The sequence below is a fragment of the Anas acuta genome, chromosome 5, assembly GCF_963932015.1.
Source record: "Anas acuta chromosome 5, bAnaAcu1.1, whole genome shotgun sequence".
Lineage (NCBI taxonomy): Eukaryota > Metazoa > Chordata > Aves > Anseriformes > Anatidae > Anas > Anas acuta.
In genome coordinates, this window is record NC_088983.1 from 44,399,630 (window position 1) to 44,416,161 (window position 16,532).

At 41.4% G+C, this 16,532-nt stretch overlaps 1 protein-coding gene across 3 annotated transcripts in view; it reads left to right on the top strand.

Moving 5' to 3' along the window:
* The first annotated feature begins 709 nt into the window (after nt 1–709).
* ARHGAP5 (Rho GTPase activating protein 5) overlaps nt 710–16,532 on the top strand; it is a 44,268-nt gene continuing 28,445 nt past the window's right edge. For 2 of the 3 annotated variants that reach the window (XM_068684438.1, XM_068684440.1), the window contains exons 1-4: nt 710–1,030; nt 2,651–2,764; nt 8,210–8,316; nt 11,596–15,498. In XM_068684438.1, coding sequence (XP_068540539.1) covers nt 11,773–15,498 — 3,726 coding nt within the window. In that variant the 5' untranslated portion in view covers nt 710–1,030; nt 2,651–2,764; nt 8,210–8,316; nt 11,596–11,772. The remainder of the gene's footprint in view (nt 1,031–2,650; nt 2,765–8,209; nt 8,317–11,595; nt 15,499–16,532) is intronic. The other variant, XM_068684439.1, reaches the window with a different exon arrangement.

A 16,532-nucleotide genomic window follows, 5' to 3' on the forward strand; every position in this document is an offset into this window, starting at 1 on the left:
CAGAAGTTTCCAGGTGCCCGGTGCCATCTGTGAAGCACCAGGCTATGGCCGCCTTGCGAGCCATCTACCTCTGCAGGCCTCAGAGCCTGCTCATGGTGCCAGACCTTTATTAAGGAAAAAAAAAAAGACCGAAGTGGTATGTTGTGTTTTATTTGCTAAGCCTGGAAATCACAGTGAAAAACGCCAAGCAGCCTGGCAAGGGGGACGCAAGGTTGGCGGCGGGGCCCTTTGGCGTGCTCGTCTCCTCCCCAGCAGGCAGCGGAGGACTGGGGCCGGCCCCGGCCCCTTCGGGGATGTTTCAAACTCCGTCGCTCTGCCCCCATCGCTGCCCTGAGCACCGAGCCCCGGCTCGCTGCGGGCACGCTTCGGGGCGGCCACAAGCCCGTACGCGCCTCCGCGGCGCCTCGGCCTAGCAGCGCGGGCGGCGGCGGGACTAGAACCCGCGACCCCCGGAGCCCCGTCCCCTCCCCGCGCCACCCATGCGGCCGCCGGCACCAGGAGCGGGGCCGCCCGGCGCGCGTGCCCGCACGGGGAGGGGAGGCGCGGGGGGAGTGGAGCGTCGGGCGCGCGGCCGGCTTCCCGGTGCCTCCAGCGGCAGCAGGAAGAGGCGCTGCCCCGCGCACGCGCAGCTGGCCGGGCGGGCGGGCGGGAGCGCGCGCGCTGAAGCCGCGGCGGCGGCGGGCGGGAGGGGAGAGGAGAGGGGAGGGGGGAGGGGAGGGAAGGGAAGGGAAGGGAAGGGAAGCTGCTGAGGTAAAGTTAGGGGGAGCGAGAGGCGCCGTCAGGCAGCCGGCAGCCGGGGAGGCTTCGGCGGCCGCCATTACTGAGCCGTAGGGCGCCGGGGAAGGGAGCAGCGGGGAGGCGGGACGGGGGCTGCGGGCTGCGGCGGCGGGCCGGGGAGCGGAGCCGAGCTCAGCCCCGCGGGGACGGGGCCGGGGCCGGGGCCGGGGGAGCCGCCGGCGTGGAGAGAGCGTCCCGGGCATGCTGCCGCCGCCGCCGCCGCCGCGGAGGAGCCGGATCCCGGCGGCCAGAGGTGAGGGCAGGGGCCGGCGGCCCCAAGCCGGCAGCGGGGGAAGGGGGCGGCACGGCCCGGCCCGGCCCGGCGCGGAGGGGCTGCGGGCTGCGGCCGAGGCCCGGCCGAGCGGGGAGCGCGCAGGGCAGGGCAGGGCAGGGAGCGGGGCGGCCGGCCCCGGCCAGGTGCTGGAGGCCTGGGCCGTGGGAGGGTCCGAGCCTGCCGTGCGCGGCTGCCAGCTGGCCGCGGCTCCCCGGGGAGGGAGGGAGGGAGGCAGGAAGGGAGCTCCCCGCTCCTCTCCTCTTCCTTCCTCATTCCCTCCTTCCCCTACTCCTCCGGCTTCCTCCCCTCTCCCATTCCCGCTGCCCGTCTCCTCCTCCCCCCCCCCCCCCTTTTCTCCTTTCTCCGTACTTCTTTCCCTCCTCGCCGCCCCCTTCTACTCGCTGCTCCTGCTTCTCCAGTGAATCTGAACAGTTGTCAGTTCTCCTCCTCCTTCCTTTCACCTTCAGATATCGCTCGACGCTAAATTTAAGAAAACTTCGCTCGCCTAATGATGTGTGTGCGTTTCTGTTTTTCCACCAGGTGGATTGTAAGCCTTTGAAATAGGGTAGCCAGTTGCAGTGTTGCAGCTCTCATGCGTTTTGAATCGCTTCAACCAGCATAACCTTTAGACTCTCTCCACCCAAGGAAAGCACCACAGATAGAACGCCATAGTGTTGAAAATATAGGACGTAAGGAGTATAAAGCACTATTTTCCTTGAAAATAGACTGTTTGCTCAGAGAAGGAGGACATACTCGTCACCTTCCCACCCCAGAATCCACCCCACCCTGGCTCTGTAGCCCCCTTTTGCCCTCTCCTGTATCGCTTTTGATAGCAGCGTGGAATATTTCCTTAATAAGTAGGAGGGGAACGTTTTAAATCTAGACCAAAATAGGCCTGTGGGGGTATATGTGTATTCTTTAGTTCAGTGTCATGCGGATAAGTGGAGGATTTCTTTTTTTCTTAATCAAGATCTTTGACAGAAATTTAAAAACTCTACACTGCAGAGTAAAGGCAGTAAAGAGATAACTGCATTTGCTGGTCAATTGAACGTCCATTTTAAACCTGTGCATTGGAGCCAGTTACAGCATAGATACTTGTACACTTAGTTCATAAGTGAATGAGGAATTAGTAGGCTACATTTTTCTGTGCTGTCTTACCTTCCTGAGGTTCTTCAGTATGATAGCTGTTTTCAGCAGTGACATCAGTGACCAGAGTTACATGTTTTCTCAGGAAAAAAAAACACGTTTGTATTTCAAACTTGCAGTATGTATCTAAAACTAGGGTGTTGCAAATAGTCATCCAGGTGTGTTTTTATGAGGGTTTACCTTCTTTTGTTCCTTCTTTGAAAATTATTTTCAAGAAGTGCTACAATCTTTTTATAGTATTCTACTGGAACTCAGTGTTACTAGAGCTCTGAAAGCATGATGTCAATATAGTAAGATAGTAGTTTTGTTTTTTTTAAAGGATCTATGGCACTTACAGTAGCAGAAATTGTTCAAGCATTTGTTACATTATCACTAGCTTGGTGTATTTTGTAACAAGTTATTTTAAAGCTTGGAAAATACTGAACTTAAATAGTATGCTTTTTTTTTTTAAAGTATCCCCATAGGAAGTGGCTGCCAGTGTTGTGTCGTCGCACTCCCCCCACCCCTCAAAATAAAAATAATTGCAACCAAATGCCTGCTGCTTACCGATATTGGACTTTATTTTAGGTAAGGCATTGCATGTGTAACATAATCCAATTAAATACCTCATGCTCAGACGGAATTGTTTTTAAAATCCTATATTTAGCACTAGCAATCAAATGCTGCACATTTTTGAGGTTCAAGATAAAATGTGTTTTCCTGAAGCTATAGGTGCTTTTCCTTGTTCAAACTTTGTAGGAAAGAAATGTGCAGATCATAATAACAGATTGTTCTGTATAAGTTTGGGAAATGTTATTTGAGTAGATGGTACAAAACTAATTCTACTTTTGTTTGATAAAGATTTAATATCTTTATAGAGGGAGATTGACAGAACCTTAAGACAGAAGATAAATCCCATGTGCTGGCATCCTTCGAGAATAATTTGCATAAAACTTTAAAATACTCCACATCATTGTTTTTGGTAGGCTAACATGTGGCGTGTCCTTAAAATTACGCATGTTAGGCATGCTTCAGGGATGATACTGTCTGACCTTTACTGAAAGAATGGAAGTTTGCGAAGCCAAATGTTCGGTATTAGGTACTGCTGGCAGAGTCACGTTGGCTCGCAGACTGAAAGCATTACATCCATAAATGACGTACCTACGAGAGTAAAACCTGAGCTGTGTGTGCTTACTGCGTGGTAATGAAAGGCTGCTGCTGCTCAGGGGAGCCTGCCTTGGTCGGGAAGAGTTTCCCGTGCTGGCGAGAACTCCTGGGGCTTGCCGGAGCCGCACGGCCGCTAGGGGGCTTTGTAGGCATGGCTATCCTGGGATAGGCGCACCAAGCCCGGGCAGGCTCACTTCATTTGGCTGGCCATTTTAAATGCACGGTTAAAGTCAGCAACGCATTATTTGACCTAAGATTCCCGTTGTTTTGAAAGCGTTTAGCCACGCTTAGAAGAAAAAAGAAAAAGTTTAGTTTCAGGTAGTTCCAACAACACTGAGAATTGCGTGTGAGCACTGCCAAGACTTTTTCCTTGTTTCTGTGTTAATAATAACTTAAAGGAGGCACAGTACTTTTGTTTTTTTTCTCTGAGAATTCCTAGGCTAGAAGTCAGTGTAACTGAGGTGGAATATTGTTGTTTTTCCATTGGATTTAAAAAAATAAAATAGTAAGGGTATTAATTTTACAGATTATTGTTTGAACCTTGTCATCACTTCCTTAAATCTGGATTTTAGTGGGATATTTAAAGAAAATTGACCTCAACATTTCTGGCAGGAAAAACTGAAGGAATTGCAGTGAAGTTATTTTGAATTCAGGTATTAACTGTGCTTTTTAAAATCATTAACACCTACCAGAAACTGAATTAATCAGTTGGTGGCTATTTCTGCACATTGCATTTTATGGCAAATTAGGGTTGTTTCTTTGGTTTTCAGTTACGGTTCCCACACGTTCTTGCAATGCCCTGTCAGCTGACACACTAGCACTGCAGAGGAATGTTTGCATTTTTAAAAAAGTGAAAATAATGCCTACATGCACAGCTTTAGAAATGTGTACGGTTTTTACATTGTAGTATTAGCTCATGTAAGTTAGCTAATTATTGCACATGGCTTTTTATTTGCTCATTTCATGAACAACTTAAAACAGAAGAGTCCTCATTTTGCATAGGTAGGACTTAGGCATCTGACTTGTACAAGGTCAAACACCAAGTTCCTGTTTGAATGAAGTTTCCAGACTAAGGGTGTCGGTACCTAGATTCTGTACAGTGGTTCCCCATTAAGCAAAATAACACAAAATGATCCAGATATGTGGATCAGTGAAATTTTATCAAGCTGACCTCTGCCAAGATTTTAACTCCTCTTTGCAACAGATGGATTTTAGCCCCATTTCTCTGCTTATCTTTTTCCGTCCTTCCTCATATGTCTCATTTTCTTTCTTTTTGTATCAGTTCTGTCTTGGATTCCCTTTGTAAGATTTCTTCCTTTAGTGCTTTTGTGTTCTTCCTGAATAACTTAGTGCAGGCTACCTGATCAGGTTATTTACAGAGAAACCGCTGTGAACACTGTGTGTGTCTTCAGTAGCTTTTCCCGTGGAAAAAGGATTATGAGTCTATTTTTTCTGTAAACTTGTACTATTTACTTTGCTGTTGAAAGCTTTGAACCTGCATTGAATGCTCTCAGATATTCAGAAATCTGTAGATAAGTCACTTGAGAGGCCTAAGTTCAGACTTGTGCAGTGATGATTATTTGAGCTTCTGAAGTTTACCTGTGTATTTTACCTTGATCTAATTTGTGCAGTTTGTTTTGTGTTTTTTTTTTTTTTTTTTTTTTCTAACAGCAGCAATGCTAATAGGTGCCCCTGGAATATTGGATTCCAGCTGAGGAGTGCCGTTCTCTTTTGAATTTAGAAATAAAAGCCTTGATTTAATTCTGGGTAATACACCAGAGGTCTTCAAAGTATTGTTATTAATAGGAGAAATTTATTAAACGTGGTAAGATCTTTGAACTTCTGTTTTTAAACCCAGTTTTGCATTGACTTTTTAATATGAAGTTGAGCAGTCAGTTTTTCTCTTTTATAAACTGATTACTTTCCTTTTGTATACAAAGGAGTATCTAGTACCTGACTCCTTTAAGGATGGCAGGTGAATGTCATGGTAACCAAGTCTGAGATGAATACCAGACCAGTTGGGGTAATCCATTCTCATCTTCCACTTACCTAGCAGGACCAATCACCCTGCTGTTAAAACTCTGTTCCTTTGTCAGTCTGTGGCGCTACTGAAGACACTTCAGGTCATCCCTTGTTACTGTTCCGTTAATTGCTTGAGCTTATTTCCTGATGTGCAGTCTGATATTTTTTTTTGGACTGGTACTTGCAGAATTTTACCAAGGAGCATTGACTTTACCCTTATTTTTAAATCAGATTTCATGTACAGTTAATTAGTTAAGATTACTGGTACTTGTGAGAGCACAACTACTGGCCTGGTAGTGAAGATAACGGGGCATGGTGAGAGATCAGGGCCTCAACAGACTTTGGTGAACTATGATTGTTGGTGAGATCATATTGGTGTACTCTGGACCTGATTTAGTTTGTAAAAAGGATTGTTTTGTAGATGTTCTTTTATGCTTGTTAGAGTAAAAAAAGATACTTGGAGGAAAATAGTGAATGTGAAGTTAACACAGCTACCTTAAGCTACATCAACATTGTTATTAGCTCTTTAAGTGCCACTAGTTCAATTGTTGTTCTGCTGTGTTTTGGGTAGAGCTATGATTACTGGTGGGCTGATAGGTCTTGGGAGACCCTACTAAATATTTTCTAATCCTAAATTTCGTTTCTCAAAGTGTAAAACGAGGGCTGCATCGATATGAAAAGTTTGTCAGTAGTAACCTGAATCTAAACCTGTAGCTTCCTTGAAGACGTGGTCCTTAATATTTGAAAGTGGTATGCATTCAAAACTGATCCTACAGGCTATTTCCGTGACATTTAATGTGTTTGAATTGACTTTGTGATCCACAGTGGAGTTTGCAGTAATTTTCTCTCAGTGTATTCACACATCCTGCAAAGTAGACTAGGCTGGGATGGCCCTTCTCTTCATGTATGCTTCTTTGTTATTTTCTGCTTGGCAACCTAATTTACAAACACTATCACAGAACTGTGATGATTGAAACTAACCCTGAAAAGTAGTGGTCCCTAACTGTTGCCTCTACTCAAAATTAGTGAGTTGGAAGATTGCAGGGAACCACTTTTTCCTTCCCCTGTCAGTGTTGTTTTCAGCTGCTTGGTTTGCTGTGGGCATGAGCAGTTCTCCTGCCACAACGTTTGTGCTTTGGTATTAGGTCTGCAGACGGTAAACATTTTTAGGTTCAGCGAACAATTTCAGAAGGTATTCAGAAGTAGTCCAAGTATTTGTGTGTAAGTGATTTCCTTGCCTATGGACCCATCTGCAGCTTCCTGTGCAGCTGCAATCACCGAATTGTGATAGGTGATGGTATTTTAGTATTTATTAGCTGCTGATAATATGATATCCTGTGCTAAAGTTTAGAATTCTGCTCAAAAGACTTTGAGAGACTTAATAGAAAATCAATGGTACCAGTGACTGTAGCAGGTCACGTGGGGCATGTTTTTAAAGAGCTTTCTCCTGTGGCAGAGCGTGTGGTGCCCACCGGGGCTGGTGCCCCCAGCTGCCTGCATGCAGGCAGGGACACTTCTCCCCCTGGCAGCCCGACAGCTCCGCCAGGTGCCCAGGCAGCCCCTCGGCTGTTCCTGGCTCCTGTGGGTGCAGGGCAGTGCCACACACAGCTGGGAGGGCAGGGCAGAGATGTGGCTTGACTCCTCTCTTCTCTTAGGCGTGATGGAGGCTAGCCTTAAAGCAGGGCCAGGCTTAGCGCAGGACTGCTAGCGTGCTAGATAGGCACTGTGATGTCTGGTACCACGAGCTGAGAGCTACAGGACCGATGTGGCGTTGGTATCCTGCTTATCACTTGCTTTGTCCAAAAGGATTACTAAAGCTTAAATTTTTTCCATTACCTATATTATTTCCAAAGCAAAGTAGAATTCCAAAGAATGTAATTGTAATGAACACCCAAAAAATTAAACAAGAAAAAGCTTTGCCATACTTTCCTGATGTTACATTTAGCACATTTCCAGCATGGTGCTGCATCTCATTTAAAAGCGACTGCTTTCCTTAGTTAAAAGTGGTGTAAATCATGCTCCAGTCCAAGTGCCTCAAGTTTCTTTCCTTTTCTTTATGATATTATGTGCAGCACTGACCCAGCACTCAGTCTGGTTTTGTGTGGTTGCAAACTGAAGAAGTTCCATGGAAGAGACCCAGTTTTGCTTACTTTATAGCAGCAGCCATGCAGTAAAATCTATGCATACCAGGGTTATACTAATAAATTAGTATCCTAGTTGAGAATACAACATATTCCAGTAAAGTTATGTTTTCAATTTCTGATTTGTTGCAGTCGATGAGATCATTAGCATTAGAAATGCTTTTTTTTTTTTTTTTCTTCAGGTAAAAGGGTTTTGAGATACTCAGTGATTTTTTTAGTAATAAAACTTAGATACATATCTTGGGGCATACATTCATTTTATGTATTCTGCAGTTACTGGCTGTACTGACTTAATCTTGCAAAACTATATTTGAGATATTTTAAGAGTTCCAAATTCTGTCAGTAATTAGTGATCTTTGTATCTCATATTTTGTGTTTTATCTGAGACACTATATTCACTTTTCAGAAGAGGCTTCTGCAGCCTAGGAGTTGTTAAAATATCAAGCTGAACTTCTGAAATCACAGGTCCTTAGGAAGAGTTATGTCCTCTGTGTGTTCCAAGTATTAATAGCTGTGTTTAGAGAATTTAAACCCTCTGGGTTTATAGGAAGATCCAGCTTGGGCTCTGACTTCTGAATTAGGTTTATAGTTTTAAAATGAGGGAAACAATTCTCATGCACAGGTTAAGAGTTGTACCTTTTCTGATTGCTGCTCCTGCTTTCATTATTTTGAAATTGCTAATGAATCTTACTTTTGTTTTCAGATCCCTCAGGGAAGGACTTACTGAAGGACACAGTTTAAATGTGTGACATCACTGCAGAAAGATCACAGCAGGATAATCATCTTGCTTTGCACCTTGTTTTCCTAAGGGTAAGTTTGGGCTTTAGGTCTTCGTAATCTTATGTTTAAGGGGGAGGGTGGGTGAATAAATACCAGGTGATATGCTGTATTTTCTTAAAACTACACTGGGAAATCTAAAAGCCTGTAGAGGTGAGATCCTATGGCAAGATTGTCGAAGGTCAGATTCTTCCTGCAGTGAAGTCATACACTTTGTTCTATAGTTGGTCAAAATCCTTCTACATGTAGAAGTGCTCTATTATTTTCAATTCAAAGACTGAAGTAACTTGGAGAAAACAAACAGCCCCTCCTTTGAATCTGTAACAAGGAAAAAAGTTGGGGGGAGGGGACTCGGAATATTTTTATTTTGTTATACTGGATTAGTCAGATTGAAAGATTGAAGTAATGTAATGAAAGTACCTTATTGTGCATTTCCTGTGTGTATGTTTCAAAATTGTACAGTGCATTTAAATTAGTAGTCTACCAAAAAGAAGAATCTTCCATTTAGGCAGCAATTCAATAATGATTACATATTAAATATGAAGTGATTATAATGTTAGATTTTTATCAAGTTTATTACTTAATTAAAATAGATCTCATTCTATGACTTTGCTTTGTCAGTGCAAAATAAAATATTATTTTTTTAGAAGAGCTTGTTTTAAATATCTTAAGTGATTCAGCTTCCACTGTTTTGAGAATCTTCCATGTCAGAAATTCTATGAGAGAGTAGAGTGTTTGTTTTTGCATTGTAAGTGTCCCGTTTCACCTTACTCTTTTTACTTTGTCTCTTAAAAATGTATTGATTGGTTAAAACATTTATTGCTAGAGAAGGAAGAACCTTTGCTATGTGAGGATGTAGGGTATCTGAAAGTATTGATTGCTTCTTGTAAACTAGTTGCAAATAGACAGTGTCTTCCTGATTAAATGAAATAATCCTCTGAATGAAGATTTTTGTGTTCTAGTTTAGTCCACATCAAATCTGTATTGTGCTGTGGTAAATGGAAAACATTTTATAGCACAAATGGTGACTGAACTTCTCATTCTAATAGATTGAATGATGCTACTATGATGAGCTTTGCTTTGGAAACAAAACACTGGGTTTATTTGTAGTAATATAAACACGGCTTTTACTAAGTATTTTTGTTTCCAGAGCCATCTTCTATTAGCTCTGAATTCTCTGTTTTACGGATATAAAAATACACTGGGAGAAGTAAAAAAAAACCTAAACAGTCTAAAATAAGTTCTTTCTGCATGTCTTTGTGTAAATGGATTTAAAACAAACAAATTACTAAAAAGCATCATGTTTCAGTTCTTGCGATATGAAAACTATTCAGTATAAAAAAATGTATTTTCCCTTTCATTTTGCAATGAAATTCATGCTTCGTTTAAAGTAAATAGTTAAAAAGGTGTTTTTCTTCACTGTTTCCATACCTGAAAGCTTTTTTTTTTTTTTTTTGCATATATTTATTTGTATATTGTGGTCAATGAACTTTATTACAGTGTTTGTTACATAAAGACTATGCTTTTGATCAGAAGTTCAGATTTCTATTTGTGGGTGTCAGGCTGGAAGTTGGAAAACTGTTGACCAGGCATTGATTCTTTATAGACAAGGTATTGAAAGTCCACTTTCTATTACAGCGTGATACAAATATTTCTCTTATTACTGCATGCCATCAAGCTCAGGTATGTTTTAATGTTTGCGACTCAGTATTGAGGTAGATTTTGAGAACCTTTTGGGTGACAGATCATGGAATACCATGAGTTGGAAAGGACCCACCAGGATCGAGTCCAGCTCATGGCTCCACACAGGACTTTTTTTTCTTACCGAAGAAAGGTACTACAGTACCACTCTCAACAAATTGTTGATAAGAATGAGAAAAGTAGTATTATCAACATATATTCAGCAGTGCCCCTGCTGAAGCAGGAAGACCCAGAGTGAGTTGCCCAGGATCGAGTGCAGATGGCTTCTGAATATCTCCAGTGAGGGAGGCTCAGCATTCTCTCTGAGCAGCCTGTTCCAGTGCTCAGTCACCTGCACTTCTCCTTCTAGAACTGCACGAAGTTCTGTCAGCCCTTCCCTGCACCTTATCGAGGTCCCTGTGGAAGGCAGCGCAGCCCTCTGGTGTATCAGCCAATCCTCCCAGCTGCGTCATCGGCAAACTTGCTGAGCGTGCACTCCGCCCCATCATCCAAGTCATAAAGGAAGATGTTGAACAGTATTGCACTGAATATTAACCCCATGTGTACACCTCCAGTTAGTGGTCCTAATCATAGTCTGCTGGGTCTGGCCATTCAGCTATTCATTTTTTATGTTTTGCGTGTAGTGCAATCGTTTCTAAAATAGTAAATGTCTTTCCATTTGCATACTGCAAATGTATGCAAACAGTATCTTCTGATTAAAAGATGAATGGTACTTGTTACAGCAGATGTCAGCTTCAATCAAACTGCTGGAACCTTGTAATAATTTTGTGGAAGTTTGTGTGTAGGTAGAGTTTCTTTTAACAACTATTCTACATTTTTGTTTTTGCTAGAGACAGAAGGACTGAGTGACTTGTAATTTTAAAAACCTCAGAGTTAAGTCTTTGTTTTTCTGTATTAGTATCTGTATACCAATGTTCGTACTTAGTACAATTCAGGTTAGAAACTTTTCCTTAAAAACAATTTACTGTTGGTATACAAATGAAGTAGTTTACTTTTGCAGAATAGCTACCCGCTGAGTCCCATTGTCAGCTTCCTGGTTTTACAGCTTATTTTAAACATTTCTTTACTGAAACCTCAAACCAAACCTTTAAATGCACACAAAAGTAACGTGATTCATGCAGGTAAGCCTGCTATCCAGTGGAAGTATGAACGTGAATATTTGGTTTGGTTTAGAGTTGTATTTATATTGTATTTATACTTGGTGAGAACCAGCTACTGTAAAATTTCACTTGCCTCTCATCCCAAGTAATTAGATGAATTCTGAAAAAAGAAGAAATGCTTTCTGGTGCTCCTAAGTTAGGAAAGAAAACAGTAATTTGTACTTCTCAGATGTATGCTGATCACCTATCCAAACAGATGAACTGTTATTGATCTATGTCTAAAAACTGTTTACTTTTAAATCTATGATATAAAAACGTTAATGTGAGTTAATGCTGAGTTCAAGGTCACATTTAAATTAGTTGTGGAATTTTCATATACAGAGAAAACAATTTCAGAGTAAGCAAGTAACAGTGCTTTATTTTTTTTTCTCTTATGAATTATATTCTCTTATGAATTATAGAAGGGAAATACCTTCAGCCTTTAACTTTTCTCCTCTTTTTTTTTCTTTAGGAAGATGATCTTCCTTGTCCTGAGTATTTGAAGTTCTCTCAATGACGAGCTGAAGCAAGAACAACTGAAAGCTCTTTCTGAAACCCTGGATATACAATTTCAAACTTGTAGGAACATTTCCAGAATGAAAACCACATACAGTTACCTTGATAATTGCAGAAGGATGAGAGGAAAGTTATGATGGCAAAAAACAAAGAGCCACGTCCCCCATCTTATGCTGTTAGTGTTGTTGGACTGTCTGGAACTGAAAAGGATAAAGGTAACTGTGGAGTTGGAAAATCGTGTTTGTGCAATAGATTCGTTCGCTCAAAAGCAGATGAATACTATCCTGAGCATACCTCTGTGCTTAGCACAATTGACTTTGGAGGAAGAGTTGTTAACAATGATCACTTTTTGTACTGGGGTGACGTAACACAAAGCGGTGAGGATGGAATTGAGTGCCGAATTCATGTTATTGAACAGACTGAGTTCATTGATGATCAGACTTTCTTGCCTCATCGGAGTACGAACTTACAACCCTATATAAAACGTGCAGCTGCCTCCAAACTGCAGTCAGCAGAAAAACTAATGTACATTTGCACAGATCAGCTGGGCTTGGAGCAAGACTTTGAGCAAAAACAAATGCCTGAAGGGAAATTAAGCATAGATGGTTTTTTACTGTGCATTGATGTAAGCCAAGGATGCAATAGGAAGTTCGATGATCAACTGAAATTTGTGAATAATCTCTACATTCAGCTATCAAAGTCTAAGAAACCTATAATAATAGCAGCAACAAAATGTGATGAATGTGTGGATCACTATCTGCGAGAAGTTCAGGCATTTGCTTCAAATAAGAAAAACCTTGTGGTAGTGGAAACATCAGCAAGATTCAATGTCAACGTTGAAACTTGTTTTACTGCACTGGTACAAATGATGGATAAAACTCGTGGTAAACCTAAAATCATCCCCTATTTGGATGCCTATAAAACACAAAGACAGCTAGTTGTTACAGCAACAGACAAGTTTGAAAAACTTGTCCAAACTGTGAGAGACTATCATGCCACTTGGAAAACTGTTAGTAATAAACTGAAAAACCACCCTGATTATGAAGAGTACATAAATTTGGAAGGAACAAAAAAGGCCAAAAATACATTTTCAAAACACATAGAGCAGCTTAAACAGGAGCATATTAGAAAAAGAAAAGAAGAATATATTAATGCATTGCCAAGAGCTCTTAATACTCTTCTGTCAAATCTTGATGAGATTGAACATTTGAGCTGGTCAGAAGCCTTGAAGTTAATAGAGAAAAGGCCTGATTTCCACTCCTGTTTTGTAGTGCTTGAAAAAACACCTTGGGATGAAACTGACCATATAGACAAAGTGAATGACAGAAGGATTCCATTTGATCTTCTCACTACTCTAGAGGCAGAAAAGGTTTATCAAAACCATGTGCAGCATCTTATATCTGAAAAAAGGAGGGTGGAAATGAAGGAGAAATTCAAAAAAACTCTTGAGAAAATCCAGTTCATTTCACCTGGACAGCCATGGGAAGAAGTTATATGTTTTGTAATGGAGGACGAGGCATTCAAATACATCACTGATGCAGATAGCAAGGAAGTGTATGGTAGGCATCAGAGGGAGATTGTTGAAAAAGCCAAAGAAGAGTTTCAGGAAATGCTTTTTGAACATTCAGAGCTGTTTTATGACCTGGATCTTAATGCAACGCCAAGTTCAGATAAAATGAGTGAAATTCATGCAGTTTTGAGTGAAGAGCCTAGATACAAAGCTTTACAGAAACTTGCACCTGACAGAGAATCTCTTCTGCTTAAACACATAGGATTTGTTTATCACCCAACTAAAGAAACTTGTCTCAGTGGCCAAAATTGCATGGACATTAAAGTAGAGCAGCTACTTGCCAACAGCCTTCTGCAGCTAGATCATGGCCGTTCAAATTTATATCACGATAGTGCCAACATAGATAAGGTTAATCTTTTCATTTTGGGCAAAGATGGCCTTGCACAAGAATTAGCAAATGAAATTCGGACACAGTCCACTGATGATGAATATGCATTAGATGGAAAAATATATGAATTAGATCTTAGGCCTGTTGATGCAAAATCCCCATACTTGTTGACTCAGTTGTGGACCTCTACCTTCAAACCACATGGTTGTTTCTGTGTGTTCAACTCCATTGAATCTCTGAATTTTATTGGGGATTGCATTGCAAAAATAAGGGCTGAAGCATCTCAGATAAGGAGAGACAAGTATATGGCTAATCTTCCATTTACGTTGATACTGGCTAATCAGAGGGACAGTATTAGCAAGAATCTGCCTATTCTGAGACATCAGGGACAGCAGCTGGCTAACAAATTGCAGTGTCCTTTTGTAGATGTGCCTGCTGGTACATATCCACGTAAATTTAACGAGACCCAAATAAAACAAGCTCTGAGGGGAGTACTGGAAGCAGTTAAACACCACTTTGATGTTGTAAGTCCTGTTCCTACCATTAAAGATCTGTCAGAGGCTGACTTAAGAATTGTGATGTGTGCCATGTGTGGTGATCCATTCAGTGTGGATCTCATTCTGTCACCCTTCCTTGACTCTCACTCCTGTAGTGCTGCTCAGGCTGGCCAGAACAATTCTTTGATGCTTGATAAAATAATAGGTGAAAAGAGGCGCCGCATACAAATCACTATATTATCGTACCACTCCTCGATTGGTGTAAGGAAAGATGAACTCGTTCACGGATATATACTGGTCTATTCCGCAAAGCGGAAGGCATCCATGGGAATGCTTCGCGCGTTTCTTTCTGAAGTTCAGGATACGATTCCTGTCCAGTTAGTGGCTGTTACAGACAGCCAGGCAGACTTTTTTGAGAACGAAGCAATCAAGGAACTCATGACTGAAGGAGAGCACATAGCAACAGAGATAACTGCAAAGTTTACAGCTCTGTATTCATTATCTCAGTATCATCGTCAAACTGAGGTCTTCACGTTGTTCTTCAGTGATGTGTTAGAGAAGAAAAACATGATTGAAAGTTCTTATATGTCAGACAGCACAAGGGAAACAACAAACACAAGTGAAGATGTTTTTTCAAGATCTCCCAGAGGAAGTTCCCTTGACTATAACTATCCAGATTCAGAGGATGATGCTGAGGGACCACCGCCTTACAGTCCAATTGGTGATGATGTGAGGTTACTCCCGACACCCAGTGAGCGTTCAAAATACCGACTGGACTTGGAAGGAAATGAGTATCCTATCCACAGTACGCCTCTCAATTGTCACGACCACGAACGCAACCATAAAGTGCCTCCCCCAATAAAACCGAAACCCCTTGTTCCAAGAACAAATGTGAAAAAACTGGATCCTAATCTCCTAAAAACAATTGAGGCAGGTATTGGTAAAAATCCCAGGAAACAACCTTCTCGGGTGCCTGCAGCGCCACCAGAAGATATAGACCAATCTGACAACTACGCTGAACCTATTGACACGATTTTCAAACATAAAGGCGGCTTTACAGATGATACCTATGCAGTTCCCGATGACAGTCAGAATCGTGTTATTAAAGTTCGAAATTCAATTGTTATAAATGCCCAGGGTGATGAAGAAAATGGGTTTTCTGACAGAATGTCTAAAAGTCACGGGGAGAGAAGACCTTCAAAGTACAAATATAAGTCTAAGACACTGTTCAGCAAAGCTAAGTCTTACTACAGAAGAACGCATTCGGATGCAAGTGATGATGAGGCTTTTACCACCTCTAAAACTAAAAGAAAAGGAAGGCATCGTGGAAGTGAAGAAGACCCACTGCTTTCACCTGTCGAAACATGGAAGGGTGGCATAGATAATCCTGCTATCACATCAGATCAAGAATTGGATGATAAAAAAATGAAAAAGAAAACTCACAAAGGAAAAGAAGATAAGAAGGTAAGTTGACTGATCTGTGATACGACATGGCTCGGTAAACCATCTGTGTGCGTGCGTATGTATAGATAATTTTTCCCCACTTCTAGTGCATTGTAAGAAGGGAAGAGTCAAAACATGCAAGAGTTGCACCTTATTTTGAAATGGTTTATTTAAAATTTCGATACAGCACTGCTTCATTTTGTCCAAGATTTCTATGTAGCTTGATCAGAACCCACAAACTTGAGGGAACAAGGTGGATTGTCTGCCTAACTAAGTTTCAGCTCTTTTCTGTATGTACATATGCAGTTTCACTTCCTTCTGTATGAGTAAGTAGAGCCAGAATTTGGTCCAAATATCTTGCCTTATTAATCATGACATTTATTTAAAAAAAAAAAAAAAAAAAACGCTTTATAAGTTCCTGGGTAGAACTGGTTCTTTCAGTTCTTGCAGGTCTGGCTGTTGGAATGAAGTTAAGAGCAGGTGAATGAAAGGAGTGGTTTCTTTTTAATTCTCAGTTGTCTACCAGGAACCTGGAACTCTAAAACAAGATTATGAAAAGGAAACTTTGTATAGTGCTTGCTTACTTACTGCTGCATTTTCCTAGTGTGGACAAGCAAATAATCAATTTGGAAGCTGTGCTACCTGTACGGTTCTCTGTTCAAACAAAGGGAACAAAACGCCTGCCTAGTATGGCTTTCTACATAATGATTTGATATTCTGCTTGAAAAATGACTATTTTGTTTTGATCTTTATGCTTGATATTTACATATTTTAGGTAGTGTCGTGATGTAGGTACTGGATGTATATTCTTTATAGTTCAGATTTTAAATTTCGGCAAGCAGTCACTGTCTTTTGCATGTAGACCCCATTTAATATTCAATTGGGAATTTTCCTGGTCAGTTACATATTTTCTTTCTTGTATGATGATAAGTTGACATCTTAATATTGTCATTTGTAGTGTTTTAAAAACTTTCCTGCTATCTGACAATACTGGGATAGTATTTAGAAAAAAGTTTTGCTCAAACAGAATACAGAGTTAAATTTTACTAATGGAT